General features: G+C 48.1%; 1 protein-coding gene across 5 annotated transcripts in view; it reads left to right on the top strand.

Moving 5' to 3' along the window:
* Positions 1–21564, top strand: part of ABCC5 (ATP binding cassette subfamily C member 5) — a 53483-nt gene that overhangs the window by 18681 nt on the left and 13238 nt on the right. Inside the window, exons 6-20 of one of the 5 annotated variants that reach the window (XM_027875393.1) lie at positions 2442–2675; positions 2789–2962; positions 3378–3525; positions 7340–7488; positions 8024–8131; positions 9576–9929; positions 11920–11991; positions 12794–12918; positions 13046–13118; positions 15323–15526; positions 16366–16509; positions 17520–17622; positions 19863–20047; positions 20560–20706; positions 21194–21323. In XM_027875393.1, coding sequence (XP_027731194.1) covers positions 2442–2675; positions 2789–2962; positions 3378–3525; positions 7340–7488; positions 8024–8131; positions 9576–9929; positions 11920–11991; positions 12794–12918; positions 13046–13118; positions 15323–15526; positions 16366–16509; positions 17520–17622; positions 19863–20047; positions 20560–20706; positions 21194–21323 — 2350 coding nt within the window. Of the gene's footprint in view, positions 1–2012; positions 2020–2441; positions 2676–2788; positions 2963–3377; positions 3526–7339; positions 7489–8023; positions 8132–9323; positions 9556–9575; positions 9930–11919; positions 11992–12793; positions 12919–13045; positions 13119–15322; positions 15527–16365; positions 16510–17519; positions 17623–19862; positions 20048–20157; positions 20256–20559; positions 20707–21193; positions 21324–21564 lie in introns of those variants that run through there. The other 4 variants (XM_027875394.1, XR_003570299.1, XM_027875395.1 and 1 more) reach the window with 4 other exon arrangements.

Here is a 21564-nt window from a genome sequence, read left to right as displayed (position 1 = left end):
GGGGGGCTGCCTCTCACAGTGCTCAATGAATGCTAAGTCTCCTCTGGGGGCCTTTTAGGGGAAGGGAGAGTGGGAAGCCATTAGAGGTAAGTCTCCCACTCTCCCCCCTGTCCTCGGCTGCTCGTTTGGGGCGGTCAGGTGTTGGATGTTGGGGGGCGGGGGAGGCTCTCTCTGTAGTGGGACCAATGACAGAAGCTGTTCTCTAGAATTTTCAGGATGGCTGTAGCCCGCGGTCAGAATGAGAGAATCAAGCTGGGTGGAGTCTCTCGCCAAGAGTACAGGTAAGGTCCTGTTTCCTCACCGGGAATGCTTCCCAGAGCCAGACCCTGAATGCTGCCAGCCTTGCTAACAACCTCAACTTTCTTCCAGTTTATTTAAGTTTAAATGATAACGCTGTGACTCTTTTTCTTTTTCTAAGTTTTGGTTGGATTTTTTCATGAAAACTTTTCATTTTGATCTCATACTGAAATGGTTTGAAATGTAACTTTTGAAACCTGAATGTGTTTTAGAAGCTCTTTAATTTACTGTTTGCTCTTTTTTCCCTTTGAACATTTTACATAGTCTAAGCCTTTGTGTCTCTTAACTGCCTTTTTCCTCCCTCCCCTGATCCTGGGAGGTGCTGAATATTGGCATTTGGGCAGAGGTGTTTAGAAGGAAAGAGCCCAGTTCACCAGGCTGCTGTCTTTTTCGCCTTCCCTTGGAGGAGACTGTTGGCAACAATCACGTGGTGTTACTGCCCTGCCCGCTTACTGAGTCACTTCACAGGAGGAAAAAGGGGCTTTGGCCCTAACCACTCAGTGACTCAGTTCCACATGTTGGATTGAATGCTGGAAAAGAAGCCAATCTCCTCCCTAGTAAACCCACGACCCAACTGTGTGCAGTTGTGACCCCAACACTGGAGGCCAGCCTGAAACCCAGGGAGGGGACAGGTGGAGTACACTAGCTGAGTGTGAAACCTATTCCATCCTGGGAGTATCCTAGAATCTAGTGGACGTGCGGCACTAATGAGAAATACCAAATTATCCAGGAGGAATTCTGGGCATCGCGTTAGCCCCCCAGGGAAACCGCCCCTGCCGGCTCCGTTTTCCCTTGTCCTTGGGTGCAGGCTCACAGCTGCAGCTCTCTTTGTTACCCTAGTGAGTTTTTTCTTGTTCAGTGAGGTTTTCTTTCTTCACGGGTTGGGGGCGTGGCTTGTTTCTTTCTTTCTTCTTTTTTTCCTCCCCCAAGATCTGTTTTAGCTGCAAAGACTTGAAAAGACTGTGAAGGGTGTCCATCTGGCCCCAGTGCTTTGGGGGGCCTAGAGTTCAGGGATCCTTGCACGGCAGCCCAGGGAGCTCCTCGGGCTCTTCCTGAACCAGTAGCCCCGGCCACTGGGAGCAGGGCAGCTCTGGAGGGAGTGTTGTTAGAGCCTTTGCAGCGAGGTCTTAGCGGGAGCAGGTTTTCCTCCACCCTCTTGCCAAGCCCCTGCAGCTCCGCCCTGCAAGCTATGAGCAGGGGCTGCTGCCACCAGCTCCCCGTCCTCCCCGCAGACTCTTGTACCCACTGTGTGTGTACCTAAAGAACAGTGTCTAGGCCTCCTGTTAGCTGCCAGCCCTGTACAACACTCTGTATGTTTACACTGTATGTGACTGCAATGCTCCCCTTGTACAGCCTTGTGACATACTCTCTGAACATGGTCCTTGTGTTTTTTTATTTTCAATAAAAGTGCGTTACTCCTCAGTTGCTGGTATTTAATAGTGCTGCTGAATGTGCCTTGTGTGAGTGTGCGTGTGCTCCCGCGTCACAGGCCCCAGCGCTGCGGGCGGCCAGCCGCGGTCCTGCTTTCCCTCTGCAGGTGGTGTTGGGGATATGCTACCTGAGGTAACATGGTTTTGTTTCGGGGAGGGCCTCGGGAGCGGGGCGGGCCCGTGGGCGGGAAAGTCTGTTTTGTCTGCCTTGCACTACTATGCCATTAAATTGCTGATGTTTATTTTCAGGAATATTTTGCAAATGTTCTTCTCACTCTTCCCCAGTACAACTGTAGGTACACTGTTCCTTTTTATCAACTAAGCACGTTTGAAACAATCCAAAAAGGTCTTAATTGCACTTTAAAACATGTCTTTTAATGTGTGAAAATCTGGTCGATCTTATTTTAAGAGTGAATCTGCTTCGTGTTCATTTTAGCTCGTGGACAGGTTTATGTTAAGTTAGAAGACGTGATGGTTTTAGATGGTGTTCTCTAGAAGCAACAGGGTCTCTAGTGCAGCCCCCACCCTGTGAAATGCCCTGAACTGTTTCCTGGGGCAGGGAGGTCTCCACACAGGAATATTGGTCTCTGGGATGGATTCTCTCTCTCGGCTTGAGCGAGAGCCTCCCCACTCTTTCTAACTTAACACAAAACTGTTGAGTTGCATGGAGAGAACCGAAGAGGCGTTCACGTGCGCCTGTGTTTCTCCCTGTAGGCCTTTATGGTGAAACATCTCCTGGAGTACACGCAGGGGACAGAGTCCAACCTCTCATATAGTTTGCTGCTAGTCTTGGGTCTCTTCCTGATGGAAATTATCCGTTCTTGGTCACTGACGTTAACATGGGCATTGAACTACCGTACCGGGGTACGCCTGCGAGGGGCGATCCTGACCATGGCATTTAAGAAGATCCTGAAGCTAAAGAACATTAAGGAGAAGTCTTTGGGGGAGGTGAGTGGCCTGGCCTCTTCTCCAGCACCGTTGTTTCCCCATGTTTTCTCCTGCCTTCACGTGTCGGGTCTTTGTTGTTGACCAAGGCGTCCTGTGGCTCCTTTGTTTCTCAGCTCATCAACTTGTGTTCCAGTGATGGCCTGAGGATGTTTGAGGCCGCAGCGGTGGGCAGTTTGTTAGCGGGTGGCCCCATCGTGGCTATCTTGGGCATGGTTTATAACGTAATTATTCTGGGACCAACGGCCATCCTAGGATCACTTGTTTTTCTCCTTTTTTACCCAGCAATGGTGAGTAAACAGTCTAAATAGACTCAGCTCCTATCTTTATTCTGGTGGTTTCTCGTTGTGGATTCAGTTGCTTTAATTGGGTTTTTAGATTTTGAGGCTATTAATGCTTAGACTGGGAACTTCCCGGAAGCAGGTGGCTCTTTGATTGGAGCACCTAGAGTTAGAATATTGGCCTGAGCAGAAGTACGGAGACTTTGGAGGAAAGCCTTGGTGGTTGAGCAGAGGAGGCAGCCAGGAGGCCTCTGGCAGGACTCTGCTCCTTAGTGGTGGCAGGAGGAGACCCACCCAAGTGGCTCGGCCTGGCACAGCCGCTGTTCCTCGGGCCTTGTGATAGTTTGACAGCGAGTGAGTCTGCTGCTTCAGTGCTCGGGTTCAAAGAGGCCTCGGCTTGGCACGGCATCTTTTCTCCTTTCAGATGTTTGTTTCAAGGCTCACTGCCTATTTCAGAAGGAAAGCTGTGGCTGCCACAGACGACCGAGTACAGAAAATGAATGAAGTTCTCAACTACATTAAATTTATTAAAATGTATGCTTGGGTCAAAGCATTTTCTCAGAACGTCCAAAGTGAGTATCCAGAAAGGGGGTCTTCTAGACCTCAGTTGTAGGGAAGGTCTTTATTGGGGTGGTTCTCCAACCACTTGAGGGAAGGGAGGGTTCTCAGGGCTTTTTTTTTTTTTTCTTTTCAAATTTTTTTTTTATTTTGAACTTAAATAATAGAACTTAAATATAAAGTAAGAAAAAAAATGTCATGTGCACAGAATATAAGAGAGGACTCAAAATGTACAGCAATAAATTGCCACTTCAAGAAAGCCTATATAATAAATACTACGCATTGTGTTTAGAGCTGTCCATCTTTTCTTTGCTTCCTTGCAGATTTTCTTTTGTTCTCTGCTGCGCATTTTTTACTTTGTTCTTTTTTTCTAAATCCACTAACTCGTCATTTCCTACACCACGGCAATATTCCAACCCTATGCTGTCTAGTTATTTTAAATAGTCTAAAACAATATTGATTAATATGGCTGATATATAGTGTGGCTTCCCTATTTTTCTCTTTTGATTACATCTATTTTAGTTTTAACTTTGTCTGAGATCATGATTACTACCCCTGCTTTTTTTCCCTAATAAATTCTATTCCTGATCTTTATTTTATGTTTGTGTATAGCTATATCCTTTCCCTCCTTACTCCTCTACTTTACTACTACCCACTACCTTGCCTTCCTATTACTTAACTTACCCCCTCTCTAAGGATCCCTCCCTTATTCTCCCATTCCCATTAATCTAAACACCCCCATCCTATTCCCTCATTCTCCCCTCTAAAAATCCCTCCCTTACCCCTTCCTCTCTCTGTATCCCCTTAGCCTTTTATTTTTTTCTGAATTTAGAAGACTTTTATACTTTTCTAAATATATATGTATTGTTCCCTCTTTAACCCATTCCTGATGAAAATAGGATTACAGAACTACCAGCTCTTCTCCCCCATCTAATTCCTCAATGTCACTTCTTCCTCTCACACCTCATTTGTATAAGATAATTACTCTTTTTACCTTTTCCTAAGCGGTTTTATTTTTTATAATTCTATTATACTCAGGTCTACTCCAGTCTTTCTTTTGAACTGCCCAGTTAATAACAGTCTTAGACATACCTTTACATTTCCTCAGATAAAAAGTAAACAGTGTCCTTATTGAGTCCCTTGTACTTAGTCTTTGATGTGTACCTTGTATTTCTCTTGGATCTTATATATCAAATCTATTAAGTTCAGGATTTGTTTTTTGTTTTTTCTGAAAAGTCTGGCAACTCATTAAAGTCCATTTCTTTTCATTCAGGATTATGCTTAACGTTGGGTATGATATTTTCAGCCACAACTCTAATTCGTTTGCTCTTCTATATATAGTGTTCCAAGTCCTGTGGTCTTTTAATGTCACTGCTGCTAGGTCTTGTGTGATTCTAATTGTGGCACCATCATATTTAAATTATTTTTTTCTCGTTGCTTGTAATATTTTCTCCTCGAGCTTGGGGTTTCAGAATTTGACTATAATACTCTTGTAGGTTTTCCTTGTAAGATCTCTTTCAGGTGGTGATCAGTGGATTTTTTCTGTTTCTACTTACCCCTCTTGTTCTAACACTTCAGGACAGTTTTCTGTCGTTATTTCTTGTATTATTGTATCAAGATTGTGTTTTTGGTTGTAGCTTTCACGTAGTCTTCTACTTTGAGGTGAGTATTCTTGTGTTTTCTCTTCATGATCTCCTGTTCTCCAGATCAGTTGTCTTTCTTATGAGATGTTGCATATTCTTTTCTATTTTTTCATTCTTTATATTTTGCATTATTATTTCTTGGTCTCATAACTTTGCTGGCTTCTCCCTGCCCAATTCTGATTTTCAAGGGATTGTTTTCTTCCTTAAGATTCTGAATCTCCTTTTCTAATTGATTGACTTTCTTTTCATAATCTTCTTGTTTTTTCTTGGATTGTCCTTATTTTTTCTTTAATTTTTCCTCATTCTCTCATTTGATTTTTAAAGTCTTTTTTAGGTTCTATGAATTCTTTTTGGACAGGTGACCATTTAACATTGTTCTTTGGGGTAGGAAAGGCTTTTTTTCCTTCTGTATCCTCCTCTGAAGATGAACTCTGATCTTCTCTATTCCCACAATCAATCACTTTCTGTGGTTGTTGGAGTCTTTCTCCTTTGCCTGCTCATTACTTTTTATTTGTAGCAGCTTATTTTTTGCAGTCACCTCTAGTCTTGGGGTAAGGGTGGTGCCTCTGGCCTCAGATCTTCCTTCAGTTCTCTCTCTGGCCTGGAACTGAAACCAAGACCTCTAACCTTCTGTAAGTTCCCATAGCCAGTGGCATCCCTGCCCCATTGCTTCTGCACTTCCCTAGCATGTGCTGGTTCCTTCTTGCCCAGGACTGTGTCTCAGCAGCACAGCTGGGTCTGTCTTCCTTATCAGCAGAGGTTCCCTTAATCTTCCCTGGCTCAGATTCAGGCTCCCTAGACTGGCTGGGAAGTGAAAGTTGCTGTGACTGAGGCTACCCCCCTAGTCCAGCGGGCCCCCTCACCCACCCACCTTGCTGCTTTAAGTGGAGCTAACCTGGAGGCGTTTACTCCTCACTGGGACCAAACCTTGGTTCTGGGATTTTTCTTTGGGTCTTATCCCAGTTGTCCCAGGAGGACCACCGTTGTGCCACAACTCTTGTTTGTTTTCACTGCTCTACATTCTCCCTGAGGTGCTGTTTTGTCTTGTTTGTGGGGGAAATCTAGAGACCTTGGAATTTTCTGACCTGTTCCCACCATTTCCCAAGGATCAGGTTTGAAGCTGTGAATTCTGGTAGTCATTGGGTCACGGGACCTTAGGGTGAGAAGTATCCTTAAGGAGGCTTCTGCCCTATTCCCACCTTGTTTTACAAATGAAAACATTGAGACTTGGCCAGAGCAACCTGATGAGGTCAGGGTTAGAACTGTTGTCAGTGACCTTTCTCTCCCAGCACTCAACTTCATAGAGGAGGTCCCTTCTAAATCTCTGTCCAGTAAGAGCTAGAGAAGCAGGGCGCAAATTCTAGTAAAATACTTGTCCAAGTCTGTGACATCCCCATGACTTGATGGATTTGTGTGGCCTGTGGGAGGCCACATCTCTGTCACTTGCACTGTCCTTGTCCAGTATTTCTCTGGACTTGCTCAAAAAAACACTGCCACATCTGCATCTCTGTCAGAATTTGGAATGAAACAAAATTAATGCATTGGGACACAGTGGCCAGAATCCTGGTTCACAACCGGTTGTTAATGTCAGGTTCTGCATTGAAGGTCAGCGGACTGACTGGAAGTGGGTGGGATAGGAAATGCCATGACAGTGCTTGAGTTGGCAGTCCTGGAAATTCTGGGCTCACAGAGCTCCATCAGGGTGTATCTATGTAAAATAAAGGTTGGGCTGCAGCGATGGAAGATGGGTCAGGCCAAGCTTCTCTTAAATTCTGTATCGAAAGGCCTTCCTTTGTTAGGCAGGGGCACGGTGAGGGGAGACGTTCGTCTTTATCAATCCACACTAGAGCCCATCAACGAGGAGTGGGAAGAGAGTTAGATGTGGGGCCCAGGACCTGGATGAATGCTGGCATTTACTGCTCAGGTGACCCTGGGCCTCAGTTTCCTAATTGGTCAAGTTAAGTAGTTAAACCAGATGATCTTGAAGGCCCCTTCCAGCTCTGGATCTCTGATGCCACAAACGTGATGATTGATTTCTGAGAGCCGTGGGCAACAAAGCTTTTCACTCACAGTGCCTTTGGCACGTGACCTTGATAGACGGTCTGGGTGTGCCAAGCAGATCTTGTCCCCAAATCTCCCTTTGGCTCCTTGGTGATCGATCTGACAGTTTGCTTTCTCTTCCTAGAAATCCGAGAGGAGGAGCGCAGGATTTTAGAGCGGGCTGGTTACTTCCAAAGCATCTCTGTTGGGGTAGCTCCCATTGTGGTGGTCATCGCCAGTGTTGTGACATTTTCTGTGCACATGATCTGTGGCTACGATCTCACTGCTGCTCAGGTGAGCGGGCTCTCCTGGGCCCTAGGGAGGCTTCAGAAACTCAGGCACATCGTTGAATACTGCAGTCCCTCGAGCCAAGGGCTGGAGAAGGGCTCTCCTCTGGGCACAGGGACGAGTGTGGTGTAAGGGGGGTTGGGAGTAAAGCTTCTTTATGATTTGGACCCTCCCTTCTCACCCTCTACAACAGTGACTGTGAATTTTGTTTTTAAAACTCTTTTGGTAATTGTATTTCAAGATAATTGGTTTCCTTTGTAATCATAAGTATCTTATGCTTTTAAAAACATTGCACTGAGAATTTGGAAATCAAAATTTTAAAGAATGTTGAAATTTTTTTACATATAATTGGAAAGTATTTAATGAAATAAAAGTAATAAAAATTTTAAGAAAACATTGCTCTGAGAATGGATCCCCATGCTTCACCAGGTTACCCAAAGGGTATGTGCTCCTGCATTATGGACATGGGGGTCTAGATTGCATCTGGTTCATGAAGAGTTAAGGTTGTGTTTTCCTGTGTCTCTTATTCTCTTGTTCTTAGGCTTTCACAGTGGTCACTGTCTTCAATTCGATGACATTTGCTTTGAAAGTGACCCCGTTTTCAGTGAAGTCTCTCTCAGAGGCATCTGTGTCTATTGAGAGATTTAAGGTACGTTGCCCTTCTGCCATCTTGTCGTTCCCCCGGTGCCAGTGTCTCAGTTAGTGCCCTCTGCCTTCTCTTCCATCTTGGCCCTGGGGTCTGCACTTGGATCAGCTGCTGTGGTGACCACATCGCCTCAGATTTTCCTAGGGAAGCTGAGCACCCAGACTTCCTTTAGTTGCTTTCTTCAACTCCAGCTTGGATTCCCCTCCCCCTTGCTATTCTCTGTCCCTCTCCCCCACATCCTCCCTCGGAGAGAGGCCTGGCCAGTCAGTTGCAGGGAGGATGGCGAGATGGCTGCCACTGCTGCCCGCCTTCTGGACCTGGGCCCGCTTCTCCTGATGCAGTCCAGGGTCAGGGTGGCTCTCTTCAGGTGCCACCTTTGGGCTCAGTCTGGCAGGAAAGGTCACAGCAAGTAGAAACAGCTAAGGAGGAGAGAGGGAGGTCAACAAGATGACCATTTAGAGCTGCCCAGGTTGCCTTGTTTTGCAGATGGGGAAACTGAGGCTCAGAGGCTAAGTGACTTGTCCAAGGCCACCAAGTCCCCTACGTTGCTCTGTTATTGATAGGAAGCATTCGAGAAAGAAGTTTAGTGTTTCAGAACAGTTAGTTTGAAGGAAAGAAAAGTATAAACAGTACTCAGAGCTCTAGAAGGAAGGCTTATGCTTTGAGTTTCTCTATTTGAAAATAATTCTGTCTGCTGAACTGGACTGGTGCTAGATTGGCATCTCCCTAGGCTCTTTCTGCCAAGTCTAGGCTAAGCAGAGGATCCTTACCTAAATGGTTTCTTAGAACCAAGGATTCTTTATAACAGAAACCCAAACCCTCTGTAGGGAAAGCAGTGGGGCACAGGGGAGGGTTACTGCTGCCAGGGTCAAGGTTCCTGTCCTGAGGCCGAGTGCTCCTGGTTCAGGTCTGAGCTCGACACAGTGCGTTCTTGCGCTCTTCTCTGTAGGGCATAAGAGGGCTAGGCCATGCCAGGGTCCTCACTTTGTAGAAAAGCCAAGCAGAGGTTGGAACGGAGGAAAAGCAAGCTTAGGACACCCCGTGCTCTAGAATCCAGGGTGACGGGCCTGCCACTGCCCGGGGCTGCCAGCTTGCGGCCTGCCCTCCTTTCTCCTCCCCTTCCCCTCGGGCAGGTGGAGGGGGCAGGGCAGTCTGGGCTGTCCTTGCCTGCTGATCTCATCCCTTGCTCTTGTAGCATGCCACCTGCCAACGTTCACGCTTGTCTGTGAGAGAAGCCGCCGACCATACTGCCCCGCCCGATGACCAGTGGCAGCGCCCAGGGCCCGCAGCGGGCCGCGCTACTTTCCACTGCTGGGGCGTTTTTGCTCTTGAGCGCCGTCCCGTTCTCTAGCGTGCTGTGTTCTGCTTCATGAGTGTGCCCCTAGGCTTGTGTCCCCGGTCTTGATTGAGTGTTCCATCTTTGCACCTCTCTCACGACTCCTATCAGAGTTTATTTCTAATGGAAGAGGTTCACATGGTAAAGAACAAACCAGCCAGTCCTCACATCACGATAGAGGTGAGAAATGCCACTTTGGCGTGGGACTCCTCCCACTCCAGTATCCAGAACTCTCCAAAACTGACGCCCAAAATGAAAAAGGGCAAGAAGTCCGCCAAGGGCAGGCGAGAGAAGGCCAAGCTGCCGCACGTGGAACAGCAGCAGGCCGTGCTGGCCGAGCAGAAGGGCCACCTGCTGGTGGACAGCGATGATCGTCCCAGCCCGGAAGAAGAGGGCAGGCCCATCCGCCTGGCAAACCTCCGCCTTCAGAGGACTCTGTACAACATCGACCTGGAGATTGAGGAGGTAAGGCCCCCAGGTGGGGCTTGGTGCAGGCGGGGGCCAGGAGCCACGGGGCTGGTTGTGAAGGTCTTTGGACCACAGGAGCCAGGAGCTAACTAATTGCACCCAGTTGGTGGTCCAGAGTCCTCTCTTCTCCAGCTCCTGGCCCGGTATTGTCAGTCTGTCTTCCATGGCTATGTCTTAGGATAGAACTCTTTGTCCCCGGCTTGGACAAGTCCAGATTCTGACAGCAGTGCCTTATTTTACGTTATGTGCAAGGAAAGTCCCTGAGCACACGTGAGTCATTACCGTGTCTTTCAGACACGAAGGCAGTTATTCAGGGCAGAAGGGAGCCCAGATCCCAGCCTCTGGTTTCTGTGCCTACTCAGATTGGTGTTCAGGATCAGGCCCGTTTCTTCCCAGAGGCAATTCCCCTGAACTCGTTCCCCCCCTCACCTCCTGTGTAGTGTGGGCGTGCTGCCTGCTGCCCAGGAGGCCCTGCAGAGCTTTGTAGAACAAGTCTCTCTACAGTCATTACCCCAACAAGTGTCTTCAGTCTTATTTCTTTTCTTTTTTTCTTTTCTTTTTTTTTTTTGCTTAGGCAGTTGGGGTTAAGTGACTTGCCCAAGGTCACACAGCTAGTAAGTGTCCAGTGTTTGGTCTGAGGCCAAATTTGAACTCAGGTCCTCCTGACTTCAGGGCTGGTGTTCTATTCACTGCTCCACCTAGCAGCCCCTTCAGTCTCATTTCTTGTCCCTGGTGGGAAAGTTAGCCATTCAAAGCACATTTGTTGCCCCTGTCCTGGCGCCTCTGTGTTTGGAGCTAGAAGAGAGGATCGTCCCAGCTTGAGATTGGCAGCTAAAGTAGTCGTTCTGCCCTCAAATAAAGACAAGTGAAGTTAAGGAAAGGTTCCCCAGACATCTGATTTTAAAAGGACATGTGTAAAAACTTTGAAACCTTACGTTGCTTTATGCTTTTGCAGGGGAGGGAAAGATGGATATGAGTGTTTTTTAAGATGCTTTTGCTAATATTTAAGGGAAACGCGAACTAACCAGCCAGCGCTTTAGAGACTCCAGCCTTATTTAATTACAGAAAGCAGGGTTCACTGCAATAGAGATGCACGGTACTAAATCCAAGAATCTATATTCAGAATATCAGGAGATACCCAGAAAGAGCCCCCTAGGAATCCTGATGCATGTGAGACCATGTCACAGACTGGCGGCACATAGTAGGTCCATGCAGCATCTATGCCTGGAGCGGAGACATGTAGGCCAGTGCCCTCTTTTTCCAGAGGAAGAAACAGACTCAGAGAGGAGGCCTGTTTTGTTCAGAGCCATGTAGGGAACTAGGAGCCGGAGGCTGCTCTCTTAACTCAAGGCTCTAGGGGACCTCCTGCAAAGGCCCTGGCCCACTGCCTGCAGCTGGAACAGTCTGGCTTCTAAGCTGGCATGAAATGGTATACTGAGTCAGAGGAGCCGAGACTTTTGATGATGGCTTTTTAAAAGGTCTCATTCCACAGGAGCATCGAGGCAGGAAAGCCTTGATTGTGGGGCTGATCTGGCCATGGTGGTGGGATTTTTAGTACTACCCTAGTAGATATGTTTACCTTGTTGATGTCTTCATTTCCATTTTTTCCCAAGTCTGGGGGAAGGGATTACCTTTGTCCAGCAGTTGAAGATGGGGAAAAGAGGTGAAGAGGTTGGCCTGAGGTCTTAGCAAGGGCCTGATTTGGACATGGTTCTCCACTTTATAAGCACCCTCACTTTTCTACTTGTCATAGAGTGCACATGACCCTTTGAGGGAGAGCTTGCAATCTATTTTAACCTAGTGCAGCCAGGAAAGTTTCTGAATGGCATTCTGGCTTAAAAAGACTTTTAATCAATGCTATTCTTAGCTAATACTGTAGTTGTGACTGTTCCCAGTGAGCTACAGCCATGCCTCTGCTTGTAGAAGTGGAGTCCCCATAGTACGTCCTTGTCTCCTAATGACTATTTTTCTCTTTGCATTGGACCAGGGAAAGCTGATTGGCATCTGTGGCAGCGTGGGAAGTGGGAAAACCTCGCTCATTTCTGCCATCCTGGGCCAGGTGAGGCATTTGCCATCCTTCACTTGCCTCAGGGCATTCTTGATTTCTGAATTGTTCAGAAAGTTTTGGTAGGGAAGGGACATTCCTGCATGCAGATTCTCATCGTTCCCTGTAAACTCCACCCTGGGATCGTAAGGATCCTGCTTCCTGTCTGCCCTTTGTAAAATCCACAATCACCCAGAGAGTTTTCATTGCGTGCAGAGCTGTTCATCATTCCACACAATCATTGTCCCTGGCCCCCAACCCTAGCTCCTCCTTGTGCCCCCTGGGACCAGGCTGAATCTCCATGGAAGGTGGCTGGTGCTGGGGGTACTGCAGGCCTGGGGGAGCCAGGGCACAAGCCTTCTGTGCTCCCTGGCACAGCTGGTCTGCCTCCTCCCAGCTGTGTGGCCATGGGTGTGATGGCTTGTTAAGGTGTCAGTGAAGAGACAGGCTGCTGGCAGAGGTGCCCATGTGCGTCTGTAAAAACAAGAGACACTCTTGGGTTTGCTGGGCTGCTCAGATGCACTCTGAGCTCTTAGTGCCAACGACCCAACCCAAAGAACACCTTGTGAGTTTTTCATGGACCTGTCTCTTTTTGTCCCCTCAATCTTTGGACGGCCTTGTGTTTTCTTCTTTTGTGCTATTGTGAGTCATGTGCCCTGTCCTCTTGTAGGCTGTGAGCTCTTTGAGGGGCAGGGACCTTGCCTTATCTCAGTCAATACTCTGTACACAGTAGGCCCTTAAGATATGTTGGGTGTGTTGAGTGAAGCTTGTGTTTTGGGTGTGATGCCATTTGGCAGTCTCTCTCTCTTCCCCTTAGATGACCCTTCTAGAGGGCAGCATTGCTGTTAATGGGACCTTTGCTTATGTGGCCCAGCAGGCCTGGATCCTCAATGCCACTCTGAGAGACAACATCCTCTTTGGGAAGGAGTTTGATGAAGAAAGGCAAGGAATGTTTGGTTTCTGACCTTCCTGACTCGCCTTCTTGGGGTCAGCCAGAGACAAGACAGCCTCAAGTGGTGGCACCTTTCTGCAGCCTGTCCCTGACCCCAGGTCTCTTTGTGTCCTTCAGATATAACGCTGTGCTGAATGGCTGCTGTTTGAGACCTGACCTAGCCATCCTTCCCAACAGTGACCTGACTGAGGTACCTTAAGAAGGAAAGAGTGCTGTTAGCCTGGGGCATCTGGCTTAGGGTGGATGGAGGGGACCCCAGAGGTCACAGAGTCCCAGCTCCCCTTTTGACAGAAGCTCCTGCCTGCTTGCCCAAGGTTACCTGAGTAGGGATCAGCAGACCTTACGCCAGCTTAGGACCCAGGGCCTTTTCCTCTCTGGGCCGTGCACCGTCTGGCCGATTTTGTGGGAGCCGATGCCTGGGCAAAGCCGGGCTGAACCGCTCTTTTTCTCAGCCTCCTACCACAAAGGGAGGGCGGGTGCAGTGGGGAGAGGGTCAGACTTGGAGTCTGGGGCCCCAAGCCAGGACTCTCCTTCAGCCCCTTCCTTTCTGACTGGGCAGTCTGGGCAGGCCCTCCGCTCTCCCAGAGCTGCCATTTTCTTTCTTTCTTTTTTTTTGTTAAATTTTAAATTAATTTATTTATTTTTAGTTTTCAACATTCACTTCCATAAGCTTTTGAGTTTTAAGTTTTTCCACCTCCCTCCCTCCTCCCCAAGATGGCATGAAATCTGATATAGGCTCTACATATACATTCTTATTAAACATATTTTCACATTAGTCGTGTTGTAAAGAAGAATTAGAATCAATGGGAGGTACCACAAGGAAGAAGATATAAAACAGAACAAAAAGAGAGAGAGCAAATAGTCTGCTTCTATCTGCATTCAGATTTCATAGTTCTTTCTCTGCATGTGGATAGCTTTTTCCATCATGAGACTTTTGGAGTTGTCTTAGATCCTTGTATTGCTGAGAAATGCTAAGTCTGTCAAAGTTAGTCATCGCACAACATGGCTGTTACCGTGTACAGTGTTCTCCTGGTTCTGCTCACTTCACTCGGCATCAGTCCATTTAAGTCCTTCCAGATTTTTCTGAAATCCACCTCCTCATCATTTCTTACAGCACAATAGTATTCCATTACATTCATATACCACAACTTGTTCAGCCATTTCCCAGTTGATGGGTATCCTCTCAATTTCTAATTCTTGGCCACCACAAAAAGAGCTGCTATCAATATTTTTGTCCCTGTGGGTCCTCTTCCCGTTTATATGATCTCTTTGGGATACAGCCCTAGAAGTGGTGTTGAGAACTGCCATTTTCCCAAGCATCCCAAGGACGCGTTACGCGTTGTCGGCAGCTCACAGGGCCTGGTCTCACGCCCTCCTCAGGCCAGGTGAAGTCTAATTCTGGAGGAGTTGGCCCAAAATCTAGAGCAGAGAAAGAGCTCATTGAGGACAGTGGCGAGAGGGCTTGGGTCGAACCCCTGGCTCTGCCTTGTAACTTTGGACAGACCAGCAGATCTTGGGGCCTCCAATTCCAGGGTGCTTGGAGTTTTATAAAGAGATCTTTACAAAAGTCTCTTAGCCTTTCATGGCATGACTTCACATGTATAACCTGTATCAGATTGCTTGCCTTCTCAAAGTGGGGAGAGGAGGGAGGAAGGGAGAGAATTTAGAACTCAAGATTTTAAAAAAGCAAATGTTAAATTGGTTTTATATGTAATTGGGGAAAAATAAAATATTAACAGGAAAAAAGTATCTTTGCACATGAGTAAACCAAGGCCCAGAGAGGTCAGTTTCTGGCTAATAGGTGAAATGTGAGGCCCACTGTCCTCTCTCATGGGCTGCTGCCCCTCCCGTTCATTGTCCTCCCCTCTGTAAAATGAGGCCTGGAATGAGCTGACCAGTATGGGCTGTTACCCTCTGGCTTTCTGTGACTTTAAATGACCTTCCCATTGGTACATTTGGTGCGTGACTGATGGGTTGTAGCTGCATCTCTCTCCCATAGGTCAGTTTCTTTAAGACCCCTTTAAGCTAGGAATGCCCCTTCCTCCTGAAGCATAGCTACTCTTTTAGTCTAAAGCCCCAAGAGAGGGAAGGAGGGTGGTCTTGCTTCTGAAGTGGACCTCTCCTTGGGAACTCGGTATCTCAGTATTCCCTCTTCAGCAGTGGAGAGAGACTTGTGCAGCTCAGTTCAGCTTTGGCTGTGTTGGGTAAGGGCCTAGATCTGATTACCTCCAGGGCCATTAGCTAACTCATCATTGTAAGCAAACTGATTTCCTCATAGCCATTGGTTACTTAGTAAACATATTTGAACCCCACTATCCTTTCCTGACTTGGCTTTTCGGAGCTGTTTTGGAAGGTGACCTGGAGGCTGTTCTGAATTTCCTTGTCCCATTCCAGATCGGTGAGCGTGGGGCCAACCTGAGTGGAGGACAACGCCAAAGGATCAGTCTGGCTCGAGCCTTGTACAGTGACAGGAGCATCTACATCCTGGACGATCCCCTCAGTGCCTTAGATGCCCACGTGGGCAACCACATCTTCAATAGTGCCATCCGAAAATACCTCAAGTCCAAGACTGTCTTGTTTGTTACTCACCAGCTTCAGGTACGAGGTCCCCACCCGAAGCTTCTTTCCTGGCTCCTTCCTGGGCGTCATGACATGGAGATTTTATTTTCAGTTTTCCCTATTTTTGGTAAATGGCACTGAGTCCCAGTGCCAAATGGAAAGAAAAGAGCCCACTTTGGGAAAGGTGCTAGTCTGGAGTCCACAAGTAAAGGGCCTGAGAGTTTTGGAGCAAGGATAGAACACTTGGCAAGCCTGCACAAAGCTCATGGTAGAAAACCAAATCTGCTCGATCTTGCTGCTCCATGTGGCAGCTCTGAAGCAGACTCAGCTGTTTTCTATAAATGTTTGAATACATCATCATCTGTTGTGGAGATGAAGGAAAACTGAGGACCGCTCGCTCCAAGTCTGCACGAATGCAGCGGGCGAGGAGGGATTCTGGCCCAGCACCCATGTGGTGTCTGGACAAGGTGTCAGGGAAGCAGACACACCCTTCTGACTGAAGTGGTCAGCTACACTTATTAAGCATCTGTCAGGTGCCAGGCACTGTGCAGAGTGTTGGGGCTACAAAGAGAAAAAAGGCAAAGGACACAGCAGTCTGATGGGCAAGGCCACTTTTAAACAAGATATAGACAGGAAAAATTGCGGGTGGCCCCAAGACTCAGGAGGACTGGGAAAAGCCTCTTGCAGCAGGCATGAGTGAAGGTAGAGAGGAGGAGGGAAAGTGGATGCTGTCATGGCATGGGGACAGCCAGGGGAAATGGCTGGAGCCATGCCAGGAGATGGCTGTGAACCCTCTTGCTAAGGACCCTTAGTGAGATGATGTCTCAGTGGCTCTGGGCTGGGAAAGGGGCTGACTGCTCTGCTGGTTTCCTCTTCAGTACCTGGTTGACTGTGATCAAGTGATCTTCATGAAGGAGGGCTGTGTCACTGAGCGAGGCAGCCATGAGCAGTTGATGGACCTGAATGGCGATTATGCCGCCATTTTTAATAACCTGCTCCTGGGAGAGACCCCCCACATTGAGGTGAGCTTGTTGTGTTCACATTGCTTCTGGGATTTGTGTAGCTCCCCTGGGTCAGAAAGGAGCTGAGACGGAAGCCAGTCCGTGTAGTTTGTGCCCAGGGGCTGCCTTAGGGTTCCTGTGGGGTCATGCTGTGATGTCGCTGCCAGTGTGCCCCATTAGCTGCGCAGGGGTGAGCAGTAGCCATCCTGCCATGGTCTCCAGTGGAGGACGGATGGACAGATAGATGCATACCATGGAGGGGATGGAAGTTCATAACCTGTTGTCGTTTACCAAAAATCCTTCCTGACTTAGGGCTAGAAATGTAGGGGTCCCGGTGAGCGCTCAGCCACTGCAACTCTTGTCGCTGAAGTTTCTGTGTGTCTTTTTGTTTGAGAACCTTCTCGAGTGGTGGAAACAAAACCTTTTTCCGGGAATGTTGAATCTGGCCCAGACACTCAGATAATTCTCCTGTAATTCAATCTGGGTCTGTAAGCCTTCCACTCACCATCATGGGAGGACACCCTGTTGGTCACTTTTATTCTGTGGTCCTTGCCTTTGATGTCATGGAAACAGTCAGCACTGTGGGAAAATTCTCTATTTCTGTTTTGATTTCTATAGCGTACTTTCATGGAGGGTCTCTAGGCACTTTGACATCTTCAAAATATTTCTGTAACCCTAGAGAGGTAGAGAGGAGGAGAAGCAGATTAAAAAACACATGAAGAAAGAATACTAGAATTGGTATAATAAGTCTTCATTTAGATATATTGGTGCCTCATCCTAAAGAAAAGACGTGGTCCAGATGTGGGTCCTGATTCTTAACATACGGGTCGGCCGTACTGTCCTGTTCCGCCAGACCCCCTGAGGCATCAGACTAGGCTAGGCTGGGGCAGAAGGGGAAGGGGAGGAGGGGAGATGAAGAGACTGACAGAGAGGGGCCCTCTGGTCTTTGGTGGTTTATTTGGCGGCCTCTCCAGTCTTCATGTGAATGTTTGCCTGGCAATGGCGTGATGGGTTGATTTTTGTTGTAATAGATTACCTCCAAAAAAGACACAAGCGGTTCCCAGAAGAAGCCACAGGACAAGGGCCCTAAAGTGGGATCTGTGAAGAAGGACAAAGTGGTGAAGCCAGAGGAAGGTAATGACCTCGGCCAGCTTTAGCTCCCTTAGGTGGAGCTGTGTCACAGATCTGGCTCTTCTGAGGGCACAGATGTGCAGGCTCAGGCATGATCTCAGCAGGCCAAAAGGCAGGTGTGTTGTGGTCCACAAAGATGGGATGCTTCAGGAGCTCATTCCTGCCCTTGCGGGGCTGGGTGAGAGTCGGGGAGGGGGTGGGTATTACCGTGTGGTTATCTTTTGCCAGCCAGCCAGTGGCACCTAGACATGTGTGTGTCTGTTACCATTAAGGTCAAAGTATAGCTGTAACTGAGATTAGAACAACATTGAAGAACATGCAGCCCTTCTGCAGAGTCTGGGGCAGGTACACAGTGTTGTAATGGGGGCCTGGCTGTGGGATGGAATTGAGAATCACATGCCTAGAGGCTTGAAGAGCCGCCCTGCCCGCCTTGGCTAGGTGGAGGGTGGAGGGTTGGGGCAGGGGCTGGGGTGTTGTCAATGGTAATGAGGATTACGGCAGTCAGTGCTGGAGGGTGGGTTGCAGATAAGCAGACCCCAGCCCTGCCCTGTCCCATAAAGACTCAGGGAGGCTCATCTTGCTGAAGCTGATTCTCAGCACCACTAAAATAGAAAGCCCCCACGTGGAATCTGTTGTGTTGTCTTTAGTTTTTTTAAATAAAATTTTATTCTTTTTCAAGTTATCAAGGATTTATTCTTTCCTCACCTCTCCCCACCCCCCAAAAAGAAAAGAAAAAAAAAAACCTGGTAACAAAGCACAGTTGAGCAAAAAATTGGTCATATTCTCATTCTTGTGCATCATGTTGTACATCCGGACCAACTCCTTGATACCTTTTTTTAAATTGATATTTTTATTATGAATTTAAACATCTACAAACACAACCATTTCAATATGCAAAAAAACACAAAGAAGATTGTTGGGAAATCTTGGATGTACAGTTTATTTTTTTGTCCACATTCATTTCACCACGATAGAACCCACCTGCCCTGCTTGAGCGTAGCTCCTTCCTCTCATCTCTCCCACCTTTTTGTCACTCTCACCATCACCATCCCCTTACCTTCTCTTTAACAAATAAGTAAGTTAAGGAAAAGAAGTGCCCACAGCAGTGCCTAAAAATGTGCAGGGTGACATTTCTACTGGCTTGGGGCTGCAGGAATTCTTGAATGTCTTCCCTGGGATGATCAGATCACTCATGAGACTTCCTGGTTCATTTCTCTGGCGAGAGCTCTTCTCCAGCCCTTTCCTTTCTGGAGACAATAATTAGGTTTTATTTGTTTAACAAAATTTTACTGATGGTTTTTGTTTTCACACGGCCTAAATTTCCCCTTGGATTCCTCCCCTTGCCAGAGAGCTCTCTCCAGTAACAAAAGCTTCTTACAATAACCTCTGATGAAGAACAGTGAAATAACAGGGCAGACTGGAGACGTGGGCTTCTGTCACGGCCCACCTGTGGACAGTGCGGTTTGGTGCTTACCCTTTAGGACAGCCTTTCACATTCACCGACAGCAATAATCTTAGATGCTCGAGATGGCTGTCTCAGCTAGAGGTGTTCTTTCCAGCTTTCCCTCTCCCAGGAGGCCTGGAACACTCCCTGTGCTCTAACTACTGACCTCCCTGGCCTCCTTTAAATCTCAGTTAAAATCCCACTTTCTACAGGAAACTTTCCCCAAGCCCTCTGAATTCTAGTGCCTGTTTAACCCACATAGAGCTTGCTTTGTACATATCGGTTGAGAGCAAAAGCTATCTTTTACCTCTTTTTGTATCTGCAGCAATTAGCACAGAGCCTGGCACAGAGTAGGTGCTTAATAAATGCTGACTGATTGTGACGATGTGCTGTCCCCCTCCTCATCTTCATCCTCCTAGTCAGGTCGTACTTGAGGATTATAAGCACTTGTCAGGTTCTTCCAAGATGAGAAGATGGCGGCTCTGGGGATGGACGTGGCCTTGTCGGCCAAGGACTAGCTAGACAGGGCCAGGTGTCTGGCTACGGCAGCTCGTTAAACTGTCCCCTGAGTCCAGGAAGGTTGGCTGAGCCACTTCCCTGCAGAAAGCCCCCAGACCCCAGGACGGCAGAGGGCTTGTGGCTGCTTGAAGTCCCAATGATAAGTTTGATGAGTTAGGAAAGAGAAGTAGCTAGTTGGTAGCAAGGACATTTACCCATTTGCTTGTGAGCCAGACCTTGGAGATGGGTAAGGCCAGCACTGCTCCTGGTGCTCATGTGTCTCTCTTCCTGTTTAAACCAGGACGTCTGATGCAGCAAGAGGAGAAAGGACAAGGCTCTCTGCCCTGGTCTGTATATGGCACCTACATCCAGGCCGCCGGTGGCCCCTTGGCTTTCCTGGTCATCTTGTCTCTCTTTATCCTGAATGTGGGCAGTACGGCCTTCAGCACCTGGTGGTTGAGTTACTGGATCAAACAAGGCAGTGGGGTAAGGGCATATTGACCTGCGGAAGCTGGGAGGCTAGGAAAGGAGCCATCTCGGTGGCTATCCTAGAGGGATTCCTTAGGAGGGAACCCTCTTTGGTTTTCATTTAAAAGAAGCGAATGGCCAGGGTTCCCCAGGACGGAAGAGCTCAGGCCCTAAACTCACGAGGCAGAAAAATCACCGACCAGCTAAAGGGGGAACAGAGTTCCCAGTAAGTATAAAACAAGGCCAGGAGTCAGTTTTCCCCCAACCGGAGGGTCTGAGAGCTGTATTCCCAGGATGTCGTCCTAAAATCTTGTCTGCCCTCACCCAGGAACAGGGAGAGGAATGGGGTGACGCAGAATCACTAACCCTGCCCTGTGTTTGTCACCTCCGTTTCCCTGAGGTGATTTCCGGTTAATCCTCACAGCCCCACCTTGAGATGGGAATAGTGTTTAGTGAGAGCTCTTGGCTGCAGGACTTGGGAAGGAAGTGGCCCACGAAAGCTTAACCTCGGAAGCCTTATGTCCAAACAGAACACAACGGTGACCAGGGGAAACCTGACCCTGTTGAGTGACAGTATGAAGGACAACCCTCACATGCACTACTATGCCAGGATCTACGCCCTCTCCATGGCGCTCATGCTGATTCTGAAGGCCATTCGGGGAGTCGTCTTTGTCAAGGTAGACACCCAGCCGCCCCGTTTAGAGACTGGTGACGCTGGCTCTCTCGATGCTCCTCACGAGTACCTTGTTCAGGTCCTTTCCTTCTTCTGAAATAAGCCACTTGTCAATCACCAATCAGCAAGCATTTATTCAAGGGGCTGGCCTTCCCAGAAGGGTTGCCCGGCAGCCCTGGGGCGATGTCTGTTTAAGTAGCTGTGGTAATCTTGATTTAATTGTTGTTCCTTGAGCAAGAAGTGGAAAGTGGGGGGATAGGGTGGTACCCATGCATTGGCCAGGCAAATGACAGGATTTCTGCCTTGGGTTGGCCCTGAGGGTCTTCGCATCACTGGATGGGCTGAAGCACGGTCGAGGCTGGCTGGCTGGATCCAGGGGCCTGAAGGATGGGTGAAGGGCAGCCAGGGCAGTTGTGCCCCGGGATGGAGCCCGGAGTCACGACTCCGCAAGCTCCCAACGGTCTGTCTCTGGCCTGCGCTCTCCTACCCAGGGAACACTGAGGGCCTCTTCCAGGCTCCATGATGAGCTTTTTCGAAGGATTCTTCGAAGCCCTATGAAGTTCTTTGATACGACTCCCACAGGAAGGATCCTCAATCGATTTTCGAAGGACATGGATGAAGGTATTTCTTGCCTTCCTCCTTCCTTTCCCTTCTTCCCTTCCTTCCTGGCTTCTCTCTCAATGAGTTGCCTTGGGCTCATAGCCTTTGCTGTGGCCTCCACATAGACTTGGCAACCAGCAGCTCCCTCCTATGTCTGGGGGGCCCTGAAAGCTTATCTCACTTGTCACGTGTGATTAAGTAGCTCAGAAAATAATACTTTCAGATTTGCATTTTGGCAAATGGTGTAGATTGTGTGAAGGCC

Source organism: Vombatus ursinus, unplaced genomic scaffold (assembly GCF_900497805.2).
Source record: "Vombatus ursinus unplaced genomic scaffold, bare-nosed wombat genome assembly UNPS02014808.1, whole genome shotgun sequence".
Classification (NCBI taxonomy): domain Eukaryota; kingdom Metazoa; phylum Chordata; class Mammalia; order Diprotodontia; family Vombatidae; genus Vombatus; species Vombatus ursinus.
The sequence above is the reverse complement of the archived record's forward strand: the minus strand, read 5'-3'. Positions and strand labels throughout refer to the sequence as shown.